This window comes from Condylura cristata, unplaced genomic scaffold, assembly GCF_000260355.1.
Source record: "Condylura cristata isolate star-nosed mole 26May11 unplaced genomic scaffold, ConCri1.0 scaffold00052, whole genome shotgun sequence".
In the NCBI taxonomy this organism is placed as follows: domain Eukaryota; kingdom Metazoa; phylum Chordata; class Mammalia; order Eulipotyphla; family Talpidae; genus Condylura; species Condylura cristata.
This window is the reverse complement of record NW_004567153.1, coordinates 1,671,219-1,692,540: the sequence shown is the minus strand read 5'-3', so window position 1 is coordinate 1,692,540 and position 21,322 is coordinate 1,671,219. Positions and strand designations below refer to the sequence as shown.

The 21,322-nt window shown below is 45.4% G+C and overlaps 1 protein-coding gene across 1 annotated transcript in view; it reads right to left on the bottom strand.

Annotated features, from left to right (window-relative positions):
- EXOC2 (exocyst complex component 2) overlaps window positions 1-21,322 on the bottom strand; it is a 138,212-nt gene that overhangs the window by 92,161 nt on the left and 24,729 nt on the right. Inside the window, exons 6-10 of the mRNA XM_004694990.2 lie at window positions 14,128-14,208; window positions 5,024-5,169; window positions 4,813-4,894; window positions 3,944-4,046; window positions 46-164 (exon numbers count right to left, since the gene is read on the bottom strand). Of these exons, the coding sequence (XP_004695047.1) occupies window positions 46-164; window positions 3,944-4,046; window positions 4,813-4,894; window positions 5,024-5,169; window positions 14,128-14,208 (531 nt within the window). The remainder of the gene's footprint in view (window positions 1-45; window positions 165-3,943; window positions 4,047-4,812; window positions 4,895-5,023; window positions 5,170-14,127; window positions 14,209-21,322) is intronic.

The window sequence follows — 21,322 nt, the reverse complement described above, 5'->3', positions numbered from 1 at the left end:
CCCCCGCGCTCCGGAAGGACACGGCAAGCGGGGACAAGCCCTTGCCTCTGAGGCCTTGCACGCAGCCCTCCTTGCAGCTCATCATCAGCTGCAGGATCCACCTGTGCTGGGCGCCGATGCACTGCCACGCAGGGTCGCCTGCAGCGCGAAGGTCCGACAGGTACCTGCAAGAACAAGGCCAGCGCTGAGTGAGGGCCTCCGCCCTGCAGCCACCCACCAGCGAGGGCGTCTCCGAAAGGCTGCTTTTTGGAAAAAATAAAACCGATTAGCACCGCACTTGCCAGCCTTCACCACTCTGTTCCACATGAAACGGGTTCACGTGTCTCTGCACGTATTTCACAAGGATGATCACAAGTCTTAGGACTTTCTGAAAGGCCAAACGCCACTTGCGTAGCCCTGCACACTCACCAGGGTAAGCCAGTGCTTCTCCGTGCCAAGACAGTGCTATAAAGACAGAAGCATGTTTACTCACGGGAAGAGCACACGGGAAGACGGTTCTGGAGGGAGGCACGTGGGACGGCGCCTTCCCCCTGGCTCACCGTGTGTTTCCACTTCATCCTCAGCCGTGACGGGCAACACAGGCGGGAGGCTCCGGTGACATTTTAAGATTTCAGGGTTTGTTTCTTGAATTCCTCTCTGGCCTGAAATGCTGCCACGAGGTGGCAGTGTGGCACTGTTTCCTAGCCGGTCACACTGGGGGGGTGAGGAGTAAGGGACCAAGAGACCACGGGAGAGATGAGGAGGACCGCATGTGATCCTCGCGTCTAGACTCTTCCTTCATGGGACAGCGCCTTCCCGGAGAACAGTGTAGGGGATTTGCCTTCATTTTAAATAGTTCTTAAATAAGAAAGTCTTCTTTACGCATAAAATATCCAAATGCCAATAAAACATTGAAACAGATGCAGATCAAAAATTTCTGCCAAATATTATTCCCGTTTTGGGCCTTCCCACTGGTAAGGCTGGCAAGTAAGATCCAATAAACCAACTCCCAAAGGCTGGTGTCTGAAGACACTCCTCAGCCGCAAGCTGCGTGCAGTCTCGGGGTTAAAGATTTTGGTTCAATGATAAATTTTAATGAACGGTTATGGGCTGTAACTCGTGGCCAAATCTTAATCACAGCTCTCCCTCATATTCCCTCCAATCTGACGCCCTTATTCATAGATGTTTCAACCAGCAGCTAATTACAGGGGACCCAAGCGCATTCTGCAGCAAGCTGGCAGAGAATAAAGCTCTGAGAAGGCACCTTTGACCCCGGCCTGCACGGGCTAGTGGAGACGACTAGGTCACTTCTCCCGACACGCACTTCTGTCCTTTCCTACTGGGGATGGTCTGTCTCAGTCTCGGCCCAGGCAGGGCAGGTGCGTTTACGTACATTCTTCCACACCTGTGCTCATGATGCCCTCAGACCCACAGCAGGGCTAACACAGCAGCGTGTTCCTTTAGGATTCTCTTCATCTACAAAGGACTGGCCAGCCAGGCGGAGGGCCCATGACAGGCCTCTTGTTAGGTACGGCAAGAGAAATCAACAAGCTTCTTTGAGGAGCGTTTACAGTTGTAAGCTGTGTGGGCTCTTGCAAATCTAATAGTAATTCTCCTCTATCATCTTATTAACGAGTATCACATTAAAAGGGTTTTATAAAGGAGGGTAAATTGCTGTCTCAGAAATCCTAGAGTGTCTGAGTTCAAGAGCACAACCTGTGCTAGGCTTTTCCTTGGTTAACTGACTTAATCAAATAAGTTTCTCCGTTTCTTTTGGTACCGAGCTTTAAAATAAGTAGTTTCATTTCAAAGATCTTTGTTTAGAATATGATACATGGCATTGCTATTTCTTTTAAAACTGCGTATCAAAGAACACTTTCTGAAAAGGCCTTTCTGAAATGGGGAAAAGGTAAAGAATGTTAATGATGATGAGTTCAACATTTTTCTAATTTAAGAATTAAAGTTTTTAGCCATATTCTGACTGCATTTTAACAACTACCAGGGATAGCATTACACTGACATGGAAAGAAGCAAGTGGCACTTTGCTCTTGCTGAAGTTCCTAGCATTAAGATAGAACAATCAGAACACTGTTAATCAGATAAAAGAGTGGACCAAAGTAGGGATAACTGTGAGTTTGCAGGACAACTGATACAGGTTTATTAATTTGATATTGGTGATGAAGCTGGGTCTGCCCTATCCTCACAGTATCTTTTATCAGCGAGTTCAACGTCCAGCAGGTAGCTGGCCTGGTTATGATGTAATCATTCCTATGTATGAATGACTAAACATAATTTTAAAAGGATAACACATAAAATGACTAAAATTTAAACTAACCGGTTGCCATCCTCTTTCTTTTGAAATGTCAGGAGAAGAGCATTTATAAACAGGCCGTTTAAAACAATCTTTTTTGACATCTACCATCTCTTAAATGGCACCTGGTAAGTTAACAACTCAGAAGACGTGCACATTAGCTCTATAAATGGCAATTCATTTAATAAACAAATCACACATTCCATAAGCGAATGGAATGGACCGGTAAATACACACAAAGCAAGATGAGTAGAGTAAGACAGAGGAACGCAGACGAGAAGACGCGGCCCACGGTGTGTCCTGGACATAGCCACTAACCTCCCAGGGACTCTGACTTTGTATGTGTTTAAAAATAAAGCAGCTGGGCAACTCACATGTGTTTTATTTCCAGCTGTAAATTTCTACGATTCTACAAACTAGAAAAACGCTCCCGATACATATAATATGTATATATACATATATATGCGTGTGTATGCATATCTATATCTATATCTATATCATATCTATATCTATATCTATATCTATATCTATATATACATATGCACACACAGTTTTGTAATCATTCCCCCACACAGTTTTCAACTTAGCGAAGCAAAAGTAGGCTTCAGCCAAACAGAGAGCCGTGAGTCTACTCCTGGCTGGAGTAGACTTCTACCAAGGTCTTCTACCGGTAAAGCAGGCCCAAGGCAAAAGCCTTTCCCCTGCAGAGCTGGTGTGACAGATGGCACGTCGCTACAGAGCCCGGAAGCGGCAGCAGAATTCTAGTGCTTTCCACTCACTGCCCCCTCCCTCTCAGGAAGAATGAAAGGACACGCTGACAGCGACTTGAGCTCAAGCTCCCACCTTCCCCTCACCCGCACTGCCGGAGTCCCGTGTCTGGGCGGACCCTCGCCTGCTAACACTGCGGCGTTAAGGCTGCAGCCTTCCCAGGCCTGCCAGCTGTCTCCAGTGGTCACCTAGTAACCATGTGGTTCCCACAGCTTATGATTATTTTACAGTGACTAAATGTCAATAAATGTCACTAGTAAAAGAGGGAGGGCATTAAGTTTAGGAAAGGACAGCTGATTCTGAGAAGTATGCTAGAGAAAACAAAGTATTTTTAAATCACAGATTAAAAGTTTCTCATATATATGCCTTGACTGTCTCCAAATTCTGCCATCAACTCTTTCTGTCTGTCATCAACCGCCAGGTGCCAGGGACTACGTTAAATCCTTAAGTAGAGTCTCGATTATCTCATGTCCATTTTACAGATGAAAAAACTAAAGAGAGGAACCAATGCGGCCATCAGGGCCAGCAGCTAGTCCCCGGCAGGGACGGCCCATGCAGGCAGCCTGGCCCGTGGGTGCCCGGCGCAGCACCCACACACCCCGGGGGGGGGGGCCGCTGTTGAGCAGGGGCAGGGGAGAGCTGACTGGCGACGAGGGGCGTGTCCTCCCCTTCGCGGGCGGCATGCGTCCCCTCACAGCGACACGCTGTTCCCTTTCAGGGGCACGTGCCAGGCTCATCATCAGCCGATGCCTACATTTCTGATCCTTGTTTTCCCTCTCACCATTTCCTCAACCTCCTTAATTGCCTCCAAATTAGCTTCGAGAGTCAGATGAGGCTCACAGGACCACACACATACACGACTGGTCAAAATTCTCACAGCTTTACCGTATGTAGCGTTTTTGGTCATGTAAGGTTGATGGTGTCTCAAGCAATTTATCCAGAAGTAATTCTCTCAAAGCTTCGATCCGTGTCTCTACCTCGGCATAGTCTGTTGAAAGAGGAAATGACACGGAACACGTGAGATTAACAGAAGGGAGATTTGCAGTGAAAATTGTGGAAAGAACCTGGAGGCATCAGGGCTGACTGAGAAGAGGCACAAGGGAACTTTCTGGAATGACAGAAACCTTCCGTTGAGGCGTGGGGTTCACGGTGTGTGCGTCTATCAAACTCGCTGACTCGTGACATGGAAGGTCTATGCATTTTGCTGCATGAAAATGCACCACAAAGAGAAAATGAAGTTTTCTGAGTCCTTAGGTATTTCATGTGTGAATTGAATCAAGGCCTGTGACATTTCCCCAGTCGACAAGGCATTACCAAAGGTCATTTTAAATTTTCTACTTTCTGTGACTTTAGCCATTCAACATAATTTCAAAAGTTGTGCAATTTATGTTAGAATTCATCAATGTGTCGATCAATCTGAAGAGGGATGACGAAAACATAGGTTTCCGTTTATAGAAAATATCTGTAGTTGATTATTTCCAGTAAAAATTATTTAATAATCCACGGTGAAGGCAGAGAAAAGTGCCTGAGACTGACCAGCCATTAGCACGGCTGCTTGTTTTCAATGACTCTTGGTAGGAAAAGCCATGCTGTTATTTTTGAAGTCACTGTTATTATTATTTTTTTTTTTTACATTTTTAAAAGAGCACCACATAAACAAAAACTGCATCACATGGAACATTCTTCACAGAATACATTCCACATTCTCCCTAAAAAGGGGAGCACAAGATGTAACAGTAATAAACACAGCTTACATTTCTTGAAAACCTGAACCTCCGTTTTTCCAAAGAGGGACTTGGCCTTTTCGTAATCGTTAATAACCACGTCATAATCACCCTTCAAAAAAGAAAAGAAACAGTTTGGAAACCGTCAGTTGGAGCGTAAGGAAGACACTGCATTCGCGTCAAAGCCTCTCAACTCTTCAAGGTCAACAGTGCCGCTCACCGCAGCCACAGAGCCATTTACCTTCTGAATATTCCTTTCAATGTTCAGAGGGAGGTTGAAGAGAAACTTAAATCGCTGGAGCACGTTGAGGGCGTTTCTGGTGGCATCTGCCTTGTCCTTCCGACCCAACACTTCCTGAAATAGCGTGTCGGCGGTAGTGCTCGCTCCTACATGACAGGGACGAAAGAAACTGAGGTCAGACACGGACTCTGTGTGACACTGGGCGGCAGGCACTGAGGGCGGCAGGCGGCTCTGGGAGCTCTCCTGGAAATGACAGGCATTTCAAGGCAGGCATGTGGCAGGTCACTGGGGATTTGCTGAAAACGCCAATAAAGACTTTTCATACCTGAGAACAGTAGCCAATTAAGAGGTAACTCCACTTACCGTACCCAAACGAGTCCTCTGATTTGAACCTACATCTGCTTTAGCTACACCTCTAAATTTTGCGGCAATTATGGGCCCTTGCGTGTTTTCACTGATTCAAACAACGGGTTAAAATGCACTCACACACACATGTGTGCTGGGTTCCCTTCGGGATCTACGCACGAGATAATAAACAAAACAAGGAAAATACTTTTCAGAAAAGCTGTTCCAAAAAAACCTTTCAAAACGAATCCTATTTCTTGCTAAAATGATCTCATTAGGTAGCGGGCACAGAAAAGTATACACGCAATTTAAAATGACAAAGTTCTAATAATATCATTAAGCAAATCTTTCTTAAACCTGCCAGTCTTACAAAATTCTATATAAATTGGGCACTAAGTACATACACATTTACCTAAAACATCCTCAAACCGTATGAATCCCTATACTGAAAGAGGTGCTTTATCTAAAGCAAAATTTACTGTGTATAAAAATAGCTAAATTTTTTCAACTTGTGAATTATTTTTAATTAGCCACAAGGAAAGGGGAGAGAAAGGATAAACTGTTTTCAACTGTTTGATCGCTGCTCATAAAAAGTTTCTACATTATCTGGTCTAGTGACTACACTTTAAGCAAAGATGAAAAAATGATCTCAGGCTCACTGGGTGGCTCGCATGCCTCAGTCCCTCGTCCACACTGTGGGTGGCCTGATCGTGTTAAAAGTCGCCTTTGTAACATAATTGTTTTATCTAAATAATGTTTAAATTCTGCTGAAATTTTAAAGGCCTAATATAAAAACTTTGTTTTGTCAAGATAGCTGTTTTCACCACATGCTGTTTGATGTAGAATACTGAGTTTCTACTCGAAGATGAGAAAAAATATCTCCCTTCTTGCCACCAGCCCACATAAGGGTGGCGAAGTGAATATCTGAAATCTTCCTAGAGCTTTTCTTTCAAAGGAAATTATTGTGTATTTTGTGAGCATTTAAAAAATATAAGCTTCAGGAATTGTGGTTTCGGAAGTGAACAGACAGCTGAATGAGACTGAATACTTTATAAAAGTACATTAGTTTATGTTAGTTGTGTATGTTAAATACCCAGGCATTTTTTTTCTTCTATATAATGAAGGAATTTAGGGTTAAAAAGCCTAAGAGCTAAAAACTTGACATTGCTCACCTTAACAGTAACAACAACAAAATCTGCTACCAGCTAATAATTTTAACTCCTCTAAAAAGTATTTTTAAAAAATCCAAGGCAGAAAGTATAAACTACGAATTATAACTTGTTGACACAGAAATATGTGAAATACATGTATACATGTATGTAAAAAGCATTTTGTTTGGTGCATTCAAAGATGAAGCATAAATCACAAGATCAGAGTTACAGTTTGTAGATAATTCCTGTCCATCGTATGGTGCTGTTGTGAATTTTACTGTTCTCAGTAAGATGTGGGCAGTTCTTAACTAATTTTGCAGAATGATGATGTCCTGTAGTAAAATAAATGAGAGCGGTAAAACTAAGATTCGTGCAAGAAGAGAACAATCACTGGCAGCTCACGAAACACTTTGTTTTGTTTTCTAGGGCCGCTCTGCACTCTTCATTGCTGTCCACTCGTGAAGCCACACTGTGAACAAGCCATCCGTCAGGCACCACAGACACCTTCCAGGGCCGACCCTGTGAGCCTTGATCACACCACGCCTGCATTCTTGTACCCAGAACAGCCCATTCTCAGGGAGCTGGTTTGAACGCCGAGTGTGTAACCACAGAACAAATGTCCTCAGACAACAAGGGTCATGAAAACCGCATTTCTGGACTCCGTGTTGTTATTTCATCTACCAGCCTGTGGCAGAGCCCAGACCTAAAACCTCAGTGCTTTCTTTTCACCAGGGGATGGTGTCAACACCAGTGACTATCACTGTCTTAGTCACAGACACACCCAGAGCACCAGCAGCCACACAGCTGTGATCACATTGTGGCCACCCCCAGGAGCTGGGCAGACAGAGCAAGAGGGGACCCCAAGAAAGCACCTCATGGGCACTAAGCTACGTGAGCTACGTCAGGGAGACAGAGTCTGAGAAGTGACTGCCTGCTGTCACCAATATGGGGATATGGAGGTGTGGGGGAGATGTCCATCCAGTTAGAAGACGCAAAGGTCCTGGGGAGCTTTCACACAGTGACTCCAAGACCGTTAACGCAGTCTCTTAACTTGAGAGTTGCTGAAAGACCTCCAATGGTATCACCACACACAAAGGAATTGAATTACGTGACTGAGGAGCAATCAGGGTAAAAATCTGTACCTGCACACCTTCAATTCACACCACGCTCCGCCTCAATTATCTCTCAGCAAAGCCGGAAAAGCAGCGAGTGGATAGAAAGCCAGCTGAGCTCTGCACGGAGTCGGTACCTGCCTGCTGACAAAGAAACGTTCTAATTGTGCCAGAAACGCTTGTCTTGTCATCAAGGAAAGTCAGTGATGTCATTCTAATGGCGTCTTATCACCCTAAGCAAGTTGACTTAAGTAAACACTGTGCTTTCTTGTACTTTGAAGCTCCCTCACTGCTCCTTTGCCTGGCACAGACACTTGAGACAGCAGACTAGAGTGGGTTTTAACCTATACTCCCCCAGTTGACCTGAGTTGGGGGACAGAAGGAATCCCCTCCCCTGTCATGCCTGCTCCGAGCCACCATGTACACACACTACAACCCAGCTTCCCCTAAGGGCAGACAAGTTGAATGAGAGCAGGGAAAGATGCACTGAAATATCTGGAATCTAAAATAACTAAAATCTACATTGAAATTCACAGTAAAACCAGACCACAAAGAGACCTTCTAGACACATCTCCGTTTCTAAACAGATTCCAGAGAGGACCAGGTTGCCATCTTTGAGGCAGTGTCTGTGTACTGAGTGCCACGCTCTATAATGACACCAAGGGCTGACAGAGCGGACGTTGGCTCACACCACTCACAAGACGCAGGACGTCAAGTTGGGAAACTGAAATCAACCACGATGGGAGAATTTTCACGCTGGCCATGCTGATGTTGGGTTAATTTTCTTTGTTCCTTCTTTCTTTTTGAACAGCAGCTGTTGTCAGCATACTGCTGGGATAAACTATAAACTTGACCCTTCCTGGAATTCCTTAGTGTTTAAAGTCCTGGGCTTTCTTATTTTTTTTTAAAGATTTATTTATTTATGCATACAGAACTGGGGTACAGGACAGAGATGTGGAGGGTGAGAGGATTCACCAGAGACAGAGTGGGGAGCAGAACAGGCAGATTGACGAAGTCCACTGCTGAGGGGAGCAGGCCAGGAGAGGTCTGCCGCGCCCTGGGGTCACCTCCGGGGCGGGCGGGGATCGAGCTCATGCGGAAGAGGCTTCAGCTTCTCAGTGCTGCGCTCTAACCCGCTGCGCCCCCAGGGAGGGCCTCTTATTTTATTTTCACGTTACACACGTTACTTGGGTAAATCATGCAATTCTGTTGCTTCCGGGACTACCGGATATTGTGACTCCTGAACCTGTATCTCAAGATGGGTCTGGAGCTTACGGCTGATCTTTGCAAGTATGTCCCCATATATGTGGATTACAGGCTTGAGTCCCACATGACAAATAGTGGCAGCCACTATGACACTTATTCCATACAAGGGGCTAAAACCTTTATATCCACTCTCTGAGGTTCCTAATTACTCTAAAAACAGGTATTCGTTCTTAATTCCTTTCATCTCGCTTATCCCCACAAGACGGGCACTATTTGTATTCCTCTTTGACGCGGCAGACACCCGAAGCCCCGAGCTTTCACCCAGCTTGCTCAGTGTGACACGGCGAGGAAGACCCGAGAGCCAGAAAGGCACTGGGGGGCCGACCCCCAGGAATCTCAGACTCTACGTGTTACGACTGCAGCTAACATTTTCCTCTCCACTGCTCTCCTGCTACCTCAAGCTGCTCTTTCATCCTCTACCGGAGGCCAGAAATCTGGATGCCATCACTAACTACTCCCTTTCCTTACGTCCCTCATCAAACTAACCAGACACTGCCCTTCACACCTGCTCACACTGTTCCTCGCCTCCGCCTGGGCTTTGGCTAAAAGCTCCTAGTGCTTCGCTCTCACTTTACCACTGGACACTCGGACATTCTGTGAAAAGTCTACAGCATCACGCCCCTTGGTAACCTCCTGCAGTGGCTCTGCGGTCACCTGCAGAGTAAAGACAACATCCACGAGGCCACAGGGAGGCCATCATGAGCCCAGCCCGTCTACTGACCCCCCCCACCCCACCCAACAAGTCACCAAACCGGCTCCTGGTTCCCAGCCTGCAGTCAGCTCCCTGCCAGGACACCCCTGGACCTGCTGAGCTGCCCATTAGCCCACCTCTGCTGGCCTGGGTTCTGAGACACCCCCAAAGCCTCCCACACCCTCCCTGAGGGCTCCCACACCACTGTGAGCAGGTACCCCTTACCAGGGCTGCACCCAGGGTTACCACACGGAGATTATCACACCACAGTTTAATCCCCTACTTATTTGGATGTATTTTCCATTAGCCTATAAACTCCTGGAAGTAAAGAGCAAGTTTTATCTCCCCACCCTGGGACAGAACAAACATGTGCTCAATAAGTGCTCCTTATAAACCAGTCTCTGAACCAGGGCCGGGACCTTTCTTTACTTAGAAAGGTGGGGAGTGGGTGCCTGTGCTACACAGCACCCCTGGGACCAAGAAACAGCCAAGCAAGCTGGAACCCAGCAAGTGATCTTAATCACAAGGGGAAAGTTACCACCGTTCTGTGACTTTTGGACATCTTTGTTGGGACATTAAAGTTCACTGTGGTCATCGGTAAGTAAATGAAAAGAACAGCAAGGTTAGTGCACTGTAATTTAACACATTAGAAACACTGGAAATTCTTATTCTTTGCAAAGCAAAATCAAGATTGTCTGTCTCCTCACGTGGCCATCACGTTTCTACAGGGGGCATCTGTTCTGTGCTTGAGAGATTGCCACCCTCCTTTCTTCTTTCTTTTTTGTGTGTAGAAGAACTGGGGTACAGGACAAAGGTGTGCAGGGGGTGAAAAGATTCACAGAAACAGAGTGGGGAGCAGGGCAGATGGGTACACTGAAACCCACTGCTGGGGAGCAGCGGGGAGACAGGAGAGGTCTGCCGCGCCCTGGGGGTGGCTCCCTGGCCGGGGACCCGACTCAGGCCTTGGCATTGACAGCGCTGAGACGTAAGTGCTAGGCCACCAGGGAGCCTCAGCACGCTCCTTTTCAAGGGCGTGCACCCGACTACGAGGACCACCCGGCTGATCTCCCAGGGCTCTGAAAGCGTCTCCTCCGCACATTCCTCAGTCCCACCGTGAGCCCACTGTCACCAAGACCCTGACCAGACTTACAGAGAGTGAGCTGCGGCCGGGCCCACGCTCAGGGTCAGCTCCTCCTCTTAAAACTCAGTCCCGTTACCGCTGACCTCCACTGTTCCACTGACACTTGCGAGCACCATCTGCTGCTTGTGGTGCTTTCATCTGCGGGGCCCAGCCCCTCCCCCACCTTTGTAGAATACCATCTGGGTGACTCAGTGGGGAGCAGAGAGGCAGCACCACCCTGCACTCTGCTGCTTGCGTGAACTGGCAAGAGGGGTGCAGGGCAGTGGCCAGTTACTGGCCACCGGCACCCTCTGTCATTTACAAGGTGACCTGGCCCTTGGGAGCTGGTGGTCAACACTGCCCTGAGGCCACTCTGGCAAATATCCGGCAATCACGGGTCTGAACCATAGGGGATGGAGAGGGGTGGACACGGGCTGTCTCACTGACCTGTGGCAACTGAAACTCAGGCCTATCGAGACCAGGCACGACCGGGTCTGTCCCGCTGGAAGTCACACACTGGAGGCAGATTTCTAGCTACTAATCCCAGCTCTGCTGCTTACTGCTTGGCACGACCCTTCCGGGCTTCCATCAATAGGATGGAGACCGGAGCACACACCCCGGAGGGCCCCGGCGAGGGCCTCACAGATGGAGAATGGCTAGGGCAACCCCTGGCCCCAGAGGACACTGCAAGGCCTTAGCTATCTACCTCATGGCCGCTGCTGCCAGGAACATGGCGGTGACGCCACGGTCCAGTACGGCAGCTCCAGGCTGCATGGGGCAGTTTCCTTTAAAGAAAAATTCATTAAAGTGAAATACATCAAAGTGACCGCTCAAGCAGCGCTGCCGTGGGCTGAATCCCCCCCACGCTCTCCTGCACCTCAGAGCCACCTGCCTCCTGGAACACGGCGGACACGCAGTCAGGAGGTGGCGTCTGCGAGCAGAGGCACTGCTGCAGCACTGGCTTGAAGCCAGGGGACCTGTGAAGTGCACCACTGGCATGAGAACCACATGCAGTGGAAACAAGACAGAGTTTCCGTGGAAGGCTCTGACATCGTAAATGCTGAATAAAATATGGGCTAAGTTTCTGACCGTCGGTATTGTACTTTGGAGGTTGAGTGAGGAGTGTTGTCCAAGTTGTTAAGTAACTGAGGAAAAGGACATATGAATTAGTTTCACTGTTGGCCCCTGAGCAAGGGGCAGGTGTTTGAAATGTGCGGGTGGACTTACATGCAATCATTTCTCAATAAGCAGTACAGTAAAGTAACTATTTCCTCTCCCTTATGATGCAGTATATCATACACATAACACACTTCCACAAATGTGTTATAATCCAACTATTTCCCTCACAGGCTTATCCTCAACAGCAGACTATTTGCAGGTAAGTTTTGGGGGAGTCAAAGCTACATGTGGGGCTTTGACTGCATGGAGAACAGCACCCCTAAACTTGGTGTTGTTTAAGGTCAGCAATAACCATATGCAGTTATTATTGCAAATATTACTATTCTAAGTAAACCTAAATTCATCCTCAAATCTGTTTCTTCTCTCCTTTCCAAAAGAAAATGAGCTAAACTTTCCATGACACTATAGTTTTGTTTCTGGTCCCCAAGTCTTACAGTTTCCAACATCTTGGGCAAGCCGAACATAGCCAGGGGGCACAGGACCCTGCCCCCCATGCTGGGCCAATCACAGTGTCGACATCCAACCAGAGCGTAGCAAAGGTCGGTCACATTGCCTAGCAAAACCTTATTCTAAGTCTAAACGAACATCCACATCAAGCCGATGAAGAAAAAGTTGCTAGACATAAGGGTTGCTTAAAGGAATACACGTAAAGGGAAATTTTATACCAGAAACTCCTGAAGGACAATCTCATAAAGAAGTTCCCATTTATACTAAGCCCAGCTTTATTTATCCAAAACGAGCAAACCTCAGTAGAAACTGGATGTGACACATTTCTAGAAAAAGTTTGTGGTTATAAAGGAACAGAAGTAAAATAATTTCCCTTACAATTTTTATACCACAATTCCCAAGGGTGGATTTTCTCACTACTCCTTAGAAGAAGAAAAAAATGTGTTAACACACTCTGCAAAGCCTAACACATTAAACAGATATTCGCTTTTCCCCAACTTTTAACAAGTATCTATTTTCTTTCACTGACACAATGATACACTTAGGGTGTCCACTCCTTTTTACATGTCACCTTTTCAAAACGAACTGAAATCATCTCAGTTTTTCACAGATATCATGCTTTGATCACAGTTTGTCCAGTGAAAACAGCACCCGTGACCTGGGACTGTATCCCCAAGACCTGGAGCGTCTGACTATACGCTTCCCAGAGACAGAGCTTAAGCAGGCATTCGTTTGGGTAGAACTCAGAAGACATTCATGTCAACAAAACTGGTCACTGGGTTCTCAGACAAAAACAAGGCAAAAGAACATCGATAAGGACAATAATCACCAGAGGGAAAACATCTAACATGCTGTTAAACTCTTCCGACGAAACCCCAAGTTCTGCCAATGAGGAAACCCATTGTCGAGTTACAGCTTCTTCTGGAAGATACTCCCTTATCAAAAACCCCCAGGTGGAAAGACAAATAGAAAAAAGGCCCACGAAGTTCTGTTCACGGGACTCAATGGAGCTCTGACATGCGGACTCCACTGTGTCTTACTCTTCCCCCCGTTCATGGGGAAATAACACACTATCCTGGAATTTCAAAACAGGACGGTTCTCCATGTCAGATGTTTATCATCCATGTGAACATGGATGACTTATTTCTGAGCCACTAATAATTTAACAGGGATTGGTTCATCTGAAGAGTTTCTTCCAAATGAGTGGGGCAAGGAGCTGGGGGTTAGGATTTCAGGAACAAAGACACTAGGGAGGTGGGTGGGGCCAAAGCTTGGCATATACCCATTTCTCTTGGTCCTCATTTTTGCAAACTGCCTCAGAATTAGAAACATTCTTAAGTATGCAGCTGCCTTAAACTCTTTTGGAAACAGGTATAAATAAATAAATGACAGCAAAGTATCTGCCATTTTACTGGCTGATAACATCTGCATTTACGCAGGCAGATTTTTTTCAGGTTTTGGGTCTATGTCCATCCCAAACTCTGCCTCTCGCCACTTTTCTATCTTGGGTGATGCTATTTATAGAGTGGTCTCTTTTGTGGCAGCAAATTTTATTTCTTAAGAAGAATATCTGGCCCGCTTTCAAATTATTTCTCCTAAATAAAATGCAAACAGAAACAGGACATTCATTGTCAATGTTTTTAATACCACTTTATGCTCATTAAATCATCACTACTAAGAAATAAATACTAAAATGCCATGTAGTGCCTTCTTCCGTGAAATCAGGTCCAAGAACTATACTCAAGCTTGTTATAAAGTCTATAAATAGTTTTGGGTGGTAGGACAAAACTTACTGTTCAGAACATTCTCCAGCTTTTGCGTCATGGATCCTTCTACTTTTTCCGTGCCATCCGCTTCTAGTTTTTGATGGATGGCTAAAAAAAAAGAAAGAAAAAATACATCTTGTTGAAGTGTAGGCATCAAAGTGACATTTTCAGACAGCTGTTTTTGTGAATGGCTGTATTATTCTCACTGCTGGAAAGAGGCACAAACATGCCGAAAGTGCACAAACTCTGCAGAGTAACCAACACACTCTTGTCCAACTCATTTGGCGCTTAACGCTCTTAAAACAGCACAAGACACACACACGATCAGCTGGTTGTCGAGGGCGAGTGGTAAATCCAGTTGAATGCAAACAGGAAAGTGACACATAAGTAACTACTATCTTTGATGTTTGGCCAAACAAAAGTCATTCTTACTTCTAGTTTCACCAACTAGTACTAATTGAAGTCAACCAACCTCAAGATATTTCATTTTGTCCTTGGGACATAACATGCTAAAATACATATTATTCATGTTTATTCTATAGTTATTTCCTGGGAGGTTTCCAAGAAATATCTAGTAACGTCTACCACTATGTTGCTGTAGAGGTCACACAATACATTTTTTTTGCTATCAGTGGTTTATGTCTGCCTGGTTTTGATAGAAATGATTAGAATATCAACTACTGAAGAAGAGAGGTTCGATGCAAAACAAATCAGGCTTACTAAGACAAAGCACCCAATATAATTTCAACCAAAATTGTGAAACAGTAAGAAAAGTAACATCAGCAAGGCAGATATGAACGAGGCCGCGGTCGCAGGCACACACACTTCTGAGGCGCGACGCCCGTCTTGTGAGAGCTGCGGACACCTGTCCCAGCAGTATTTTATTTCACACTTGGGAAATCGTGACTCGGTAAAGCCAAACCATAGCCGAAACCCAAACCTGAACTCTGATCCTGGAATAAAAGACATCGCTCCAGACTGTCCTTGCTGCCGGGCGAGCCATGTAAGCGAGATTCTGAGCCTCTGCGGGCTCATCTCCAGAGTGTGCGTCGCCGACTCTTACAGCTGGGCAGGCGTTCCAGTGCCAAGAAAGGAGAACTTCATCTCTCTCCGACAGCCTCTGCGCACACTCAGGACTCCACGCTCTCTACTCCTTGCTCTGGCAAACTCGAACGCATGCAAGATGGCTGACTCCATGGGTTTCAGAGCCAGCACAATGAAGTACCATCACTCTTACATTCCCCTGTATTCAAAGAGAGAGTCACTCTTTCTTAAAGGGACTTAGGAGCTCTGCCTCAACATGATAACCATGGTGGCAAATTTATGGGAGGAGTCTGTCTAAAGAAAAAAAGAAGAAAAAGATGCGCATTTCATTAGTTAACTTCAATCTGTCCCTTTTGACTCAGGTTAAAAAGTCTGGATCAATTTACTTCTCCAAGACATTATGAACATTTTTTCTCTCCATGTCTGACAGCATCTATTTCTTTCTCTTTTAATTATTTTCTACTGCTGATCTGGTCTTTTTACAACTTCAAATTTTGTTTGAAATTCTGAAATACAAATGGATAGCTTCTCTTTTGAAGAAACATTTAGATAAAGAAAAAAACACATTTGGGCATAAAAGTCAGCCACTATATTTTTATCTCAGCTGATTTGGACTAAAAAGAAAGTTATGTCTTCAAGGCTTCAAGTTTGGGTGATGTGGTTATGATGGCATAAAATGTTTCCATATATCAAAGTCAAAATATAACTTAAACTTAAGTTAAATGGAAAAGAATTTGTCTTTAAGGGAGAGAGACAAAAACACTCAAATATATTTTAAAAAAAACAAAAAACGAAAAAGCCTTCCATATCCAAACTAGCACATCTGCTCCCACTAATTATTCAAATGCTTCTGTGACTTTCTGACAGTCCTGGCTGCAGAAAATAAAAGTCCATGATGCCTTTTATTAAGTGGACACTGCATCTTGTCCGCAATAAAACTCCACATCCCGTCGTGGCCCAGCCTCAGATGCCGCGTTCTGCAGCCTCACTCGCTGTAGCTGAGCAAGCCAGCACTGATCAGCAGGTCACGAGGAGGTGAGCCGGGTCCCCCCAGCTCGGTTTACAGCCCTGTTCTGCTGACAAAGCAGCTTCCTGCCGCCCATCTCCACCACAGCAAAGCCACTGTCAAGCTGTCAGCCAAGCATGAGCACAGAGAGACACTGAGATCTGATAAAGGCAATCCTATTTTCCAGAAAATTAAACCAAATAACCCAATGTCTGGTTCACTTGACCTTTTATTTTCTCTGAAAACATTTTTAAATCATATAACTCAATAAGCAACTTGGTACATGATCACAGGTTTGTTATTGTTTCTAATCTATTAAAACCTGAATATGTGAAGCAGTTGAACCCCATAAACTTATACTTGAGACGTGAAAACGCTACGTATAAAAGCCCTATTCAAAGACAAATCAGAAAGAGAGAGGGAGGCTTCACGGGGTCCCAGGAACAACTGCACTGTTTTACTGAACTTTCTCGTGAAATGTAGGCTTCAGATTTGCAGATTTTAATTTCGAGTTGGAGACTATCTGTCCGTGAATTTACACACTGAGGTTATGAATGAAGCAGCGAGGAGGCGTGGTGGATGGGCAGTGCCTGAGAGACCCATGGTCAGAGCACGGCGCGTCCCGCTGCCTGCCTGCCGGAGGAGGTCAGCGCGACGAGCTCCGGGACTGGCCGCTACTTCCACAAAGAGCCAGACAGCAGACCTGGAAGGGCCACAGGGTCTCTATCTACCCTCGCTCGCTCTCTTTTTTTTTTAGCCTTGAAAAGCAGAGCCGTGCTGGCCTCTGACCTGTATAAAGCCAGGCGGGGGCCTACTTCTGAGGGTAGGACGGGGAGACATGCAGGGCCAGGTCGAGAGGGGCTCATGGTTTACATTTCTGAGAATTTCTTCGAACATTTACTTTCTACTTCTCATTCTACCAAACTTTTATCGGAATGGCTAGGTAAATTCTGTTTAAATTGGTTGGATCATCACTTTTTTCTCCTCAGTTATATTTTTAAAAAACTAAAATATGTAATAAAATAATTGTACTGACTATATAGGAAATCAACAGTTTGAATGGGTTCATACTTTGAAAGGACTCAATGAACGAGTCCAAGATGGCCAGACAGCAAGGGACACCGTGAACAGAAGGTACCAGAACACCAGCGAGAGCTCACAGACCTGGCAGCGGTCAGGAAGGTGACGTGAAGGAAGCGCCTACTGAGGACCGAGCAACAGGCAGCTAGCACTCCACTTCACTGCTGTTCCTGATTCTAGTGTGCTGTAGGGAACAGGGGTCCTGCAGTTCTGGCCCACAGCGTCCTCTGCACTTGCCACAAAAAACCAAGTCACTGCAGCAAGTGACAAACTCCAGCAGTCGAGGAGAGGTTTACCGGACAAGGTGATGAGCAGGGGACACGGAGGAAATGAAGAGAGCCTTATAGGTGAGAAGCTCCACAGACATGGCCACGCCCCGGGAGGACTGGGCTAGCAGGAGCCGGGAAGAAACTACATCTCAGCGAGACTGCATGGCTGGCAGAGAACGGCAGGTGCTGGCCATAGGGAAGTGAGCGGTGGGGCTGGAGGTGTTTCTGCAAGATGTGGCGGAGGAAAAAACTCCAATGAACACACTGAGGTTGATATCAGCAGATCAGTTAGGCCGGACAGGCTTCTAACCAAAATTCTCAAGGGTACAAATGGAGAAGTAAAAATGTCATCCCGAATTGAAATTCTAAAATCTATTTCAACAAGTAAACACATGAGTAGATAAAATGGGTAGACACAGGAACAAACAAAACCCAAAATTGTCATTAGCACAGAAACTTACAAAAAGTCAAAGGCCAAACAACAGGTAACGGCTATTGATGTGTGCCTGGCTGGGAGAGACGGGCAGAGGTATGCTTGCTCCACATCAGTAAGTCTACTTCAGCACCCAGAACCCCGATGAAACCAAAAGGAGCCAAGAAAGGCATCTCTATCCAGCTTAAGATCATAACACAAGGGTAACGCTGAGTGGAAAGAGTTTCCCTTGTTCGCAGGACTATCTTCAGGACTACGCTCCTGCTCCTCCTTTTTTCTTACTCCCAACACCTGTCCTTTTGAAACTGTGTAGAGACCACATTTCCAACCTTCAGCACGGCTAAGAAACAGAAGGAACATAACTCGCTGAGCTACACTCTGCCAGAAGCCTTAGGAGTTGGCTAAAAAGCAGAAGGGGCCCAGGGCACGTGCCCAGCAGCAGAACAGGAGTAACCACCCACACGAGGCTACTCTGAGAGAGACTGGGGTGACCTTGGAAGCAAAGGAAAAGTTGAAAACTGAAGCTGTGCATCTACAGATTCTAAAAGCTTGTCAAGTGTTGGGCAAAATGAACAAAAACAAGCCCAAATTCCGAAGTATCCTAAAAGGCTGTGCTGTTGTTGTTTAATTAAATTCAAGGCTAAACAAAGCTATCTTTTAAGCACATACAAAAACAATTTATCTGTATCTTATAAAGAATGACACTGGTTCCAGATTCTTCTCTGCAAAACTAAAAGACACTGTGGGTCAGTGTCTTCTGAAAATAAGTATGAAAGAACGCAAGGGCTATTTCCAGACATGCAAGAATTTAAAAGCTTTACCACACAGTTCAAACAAGAAACCCAAAGACAAGGGAGTTGACATGTGAAACGACTGGCAGTAAACATTAAAAACATTTAAGTTTACATGTAAGATGCTAAATTTTAAATACCTGTGACATATACATCACAGTTAAACACACAGGAAAAATAAATCTAGGTGTAAACACTATAGTCACCTGGAAAATAAAAGATAAAACAAGAAGTTGTGAGTTAACAGCTTCCTACTAAATTAAGATCAGAAAAACGGAAAAATCCGGAGAAATAAAATGTGCGGAACTATAATCATATACAAGAGTTAAAAAAACACCTATAACAGAATTTTAAAACATTTCTCACAAGTCTGCAAACAAATAGGCTATGTGGCAAGGGGAAAATGAAAAAACAAAAAAACAACAATAAAATCAAGGGGAAAGTTCTAATTATGATAAATGTAAATGACTTAACATTTCTTTTTTTGTATTAAAGACTTGTTTATTTATGCATATAAGAACTAGGGTACAGGCTGGAAGTGTGAGCGGTGAGAGGACTCACCAGAGACAGAGTGGGGAGCAGAAGAGACCCACTGAAGGGAGCAGTGGGCGGGCCAGGAGAGGTCTGCCGCACCACGGGGGTCAGCCCCCCCACGGGGGTCAGCCCCACCACGGGGCTCAGCCCCACCACGGGGGTCAGCCCCACCACGGGGCTCAGCCCCCGTCGGGATGCAACTCACGCTGCTTGGCTGCACAGAGCTCCACAGTCTGTGCGCTAACCCGCTGTGCCACCAGGGAGAGTGCCAGTGGCTTAAACATTTCCATTAAAAGGCAAAGACTCAGAGCAATGTGAAAATAAAAGGATGCGGCCACATGCTGCTCACAAGAGATGTGAAAATTTAAAGTTCTGAAGGTCAAAAGATTTGCCTGATATCTATCAAGCAAATACACACAACAGAAAGGGTACGGAATACTAACTTTTCATTATTGTGTAGACAAGAATCAGTCTTGGGAGGTGATCTCTAAACTCTTTCAATGCCCTTCCTAATTAAAAAATAGGTATCTTTGCATACTGGGGGTCCTTGTGTTCCACGCTCAGCATCAGTTCCGCGTCCAGAAAAACTACAGATGTAGCTCCTCTCCAAGGACAATCAACACTGTCCGTGACAGAGACCCTATAAAAACTCTTCATGCCAAACTTGGGTGAGATTCCTCGGTTGGCAATGCGCAGTGCACATGACCTCACATTGTGACTAGGAAACTGTTACGTCCACGCTGCCACTCTGACACTGAAAGCTCCCGGGCGGAACTTTCCTGCATCTGGCTTGGGCATCTTTTCCTTTGCCTAAGGCTAATGTGTCTCTTTTCACTGTAATAAACCACAACCCTGAGCACCACACCTTTCAGTGAATCCTGTGAGTCCTCTCAGAAACTAAGTGAGAGGGTGGCACTGGGAATTGCCACTAATTACCAGACAGCCCTAACGATATTAAGACACACTCACAAGAGCCACCTCAGCCGCGCCGTAGAGCCAGGTGGGCGACAGGCTGTACTGTCCGGATTGTGAGATCATACTTGGCGACATTCACACGTAACAAAGTCACCTAACAACGCATTTCTCAGCACATAACCCTGGTGTGAAGAGGAAAAGGCTGTACTGTAGTATAATGTTCATATCCTAAGAATGCAAGTCACCCAAAGTTACAAAATAAGCATGTTTAATACTCAAAGGACAGCTAACAGAATCAAAATGAAACATTTTTTTTATTATAAATAACCTGGATTTAAGTAATGAGACCTTGACAATCATTCACTGATGAGTTACTCACACTGATAATCAAAGTGTGCCCTAAAGAGAATAATGCTCTCTCTACACTTACAGAAAGTGGACATCTATTAAGAAATGCATTTTCTTTTTATAAGACTAGAAACCACCTTTTAAAAATAAAAATTCATGGCCCTCCCTGGTGGCGCAGCGGGTTAAAGCACAGCACTGAGAAGCTAAAGCCACTTCCTCATGAGTTCGATCCCTGCCTGCCCCGGAGGTGACCCCATGGCGCGGCAGACCTCTCCTGACCCGCCCGCTGCTCCCCTCAGCAGCGGACTTTGTGATCTGCCTGTTCTGCTCCCCACTCTGTCTCTGGTGAAGCCTCTCGCCACCCCTGCACCTCTGGCCTGTACCCCAGTTCTGTATGCAGAAATAAATAAATCTTTAAAAAAAATAAAATAAAAAATAAAAATTCATTACAAACTAGATCAAGGAGGAAAAAAAATTTCAAATTTTTAAAATTTCAAATTTTTGAGTGAAAAATTATTAAAACTATTAATACACAAATCAAATAGAACATGAAAAGAAACTACACTGATAATGAGAAGGGCCTATAACATCAATTTGAAATTGTTTAAAAATTATCCTACTACTCTAAACCACATGAGCAGTTTGGGGGGAAACCAAGCTAAGACAAAACCCAGAAAGTAGAAATTTGCAAAGTATACTTGTGCATGTGTGTCTGTGTGTATGCACATGTGTGTGAACGTGTGTGCATGTGTAGCTGCCAGACAGCACCGCTTCAGCACAGTGTCTCTAACAGGAGGACAAC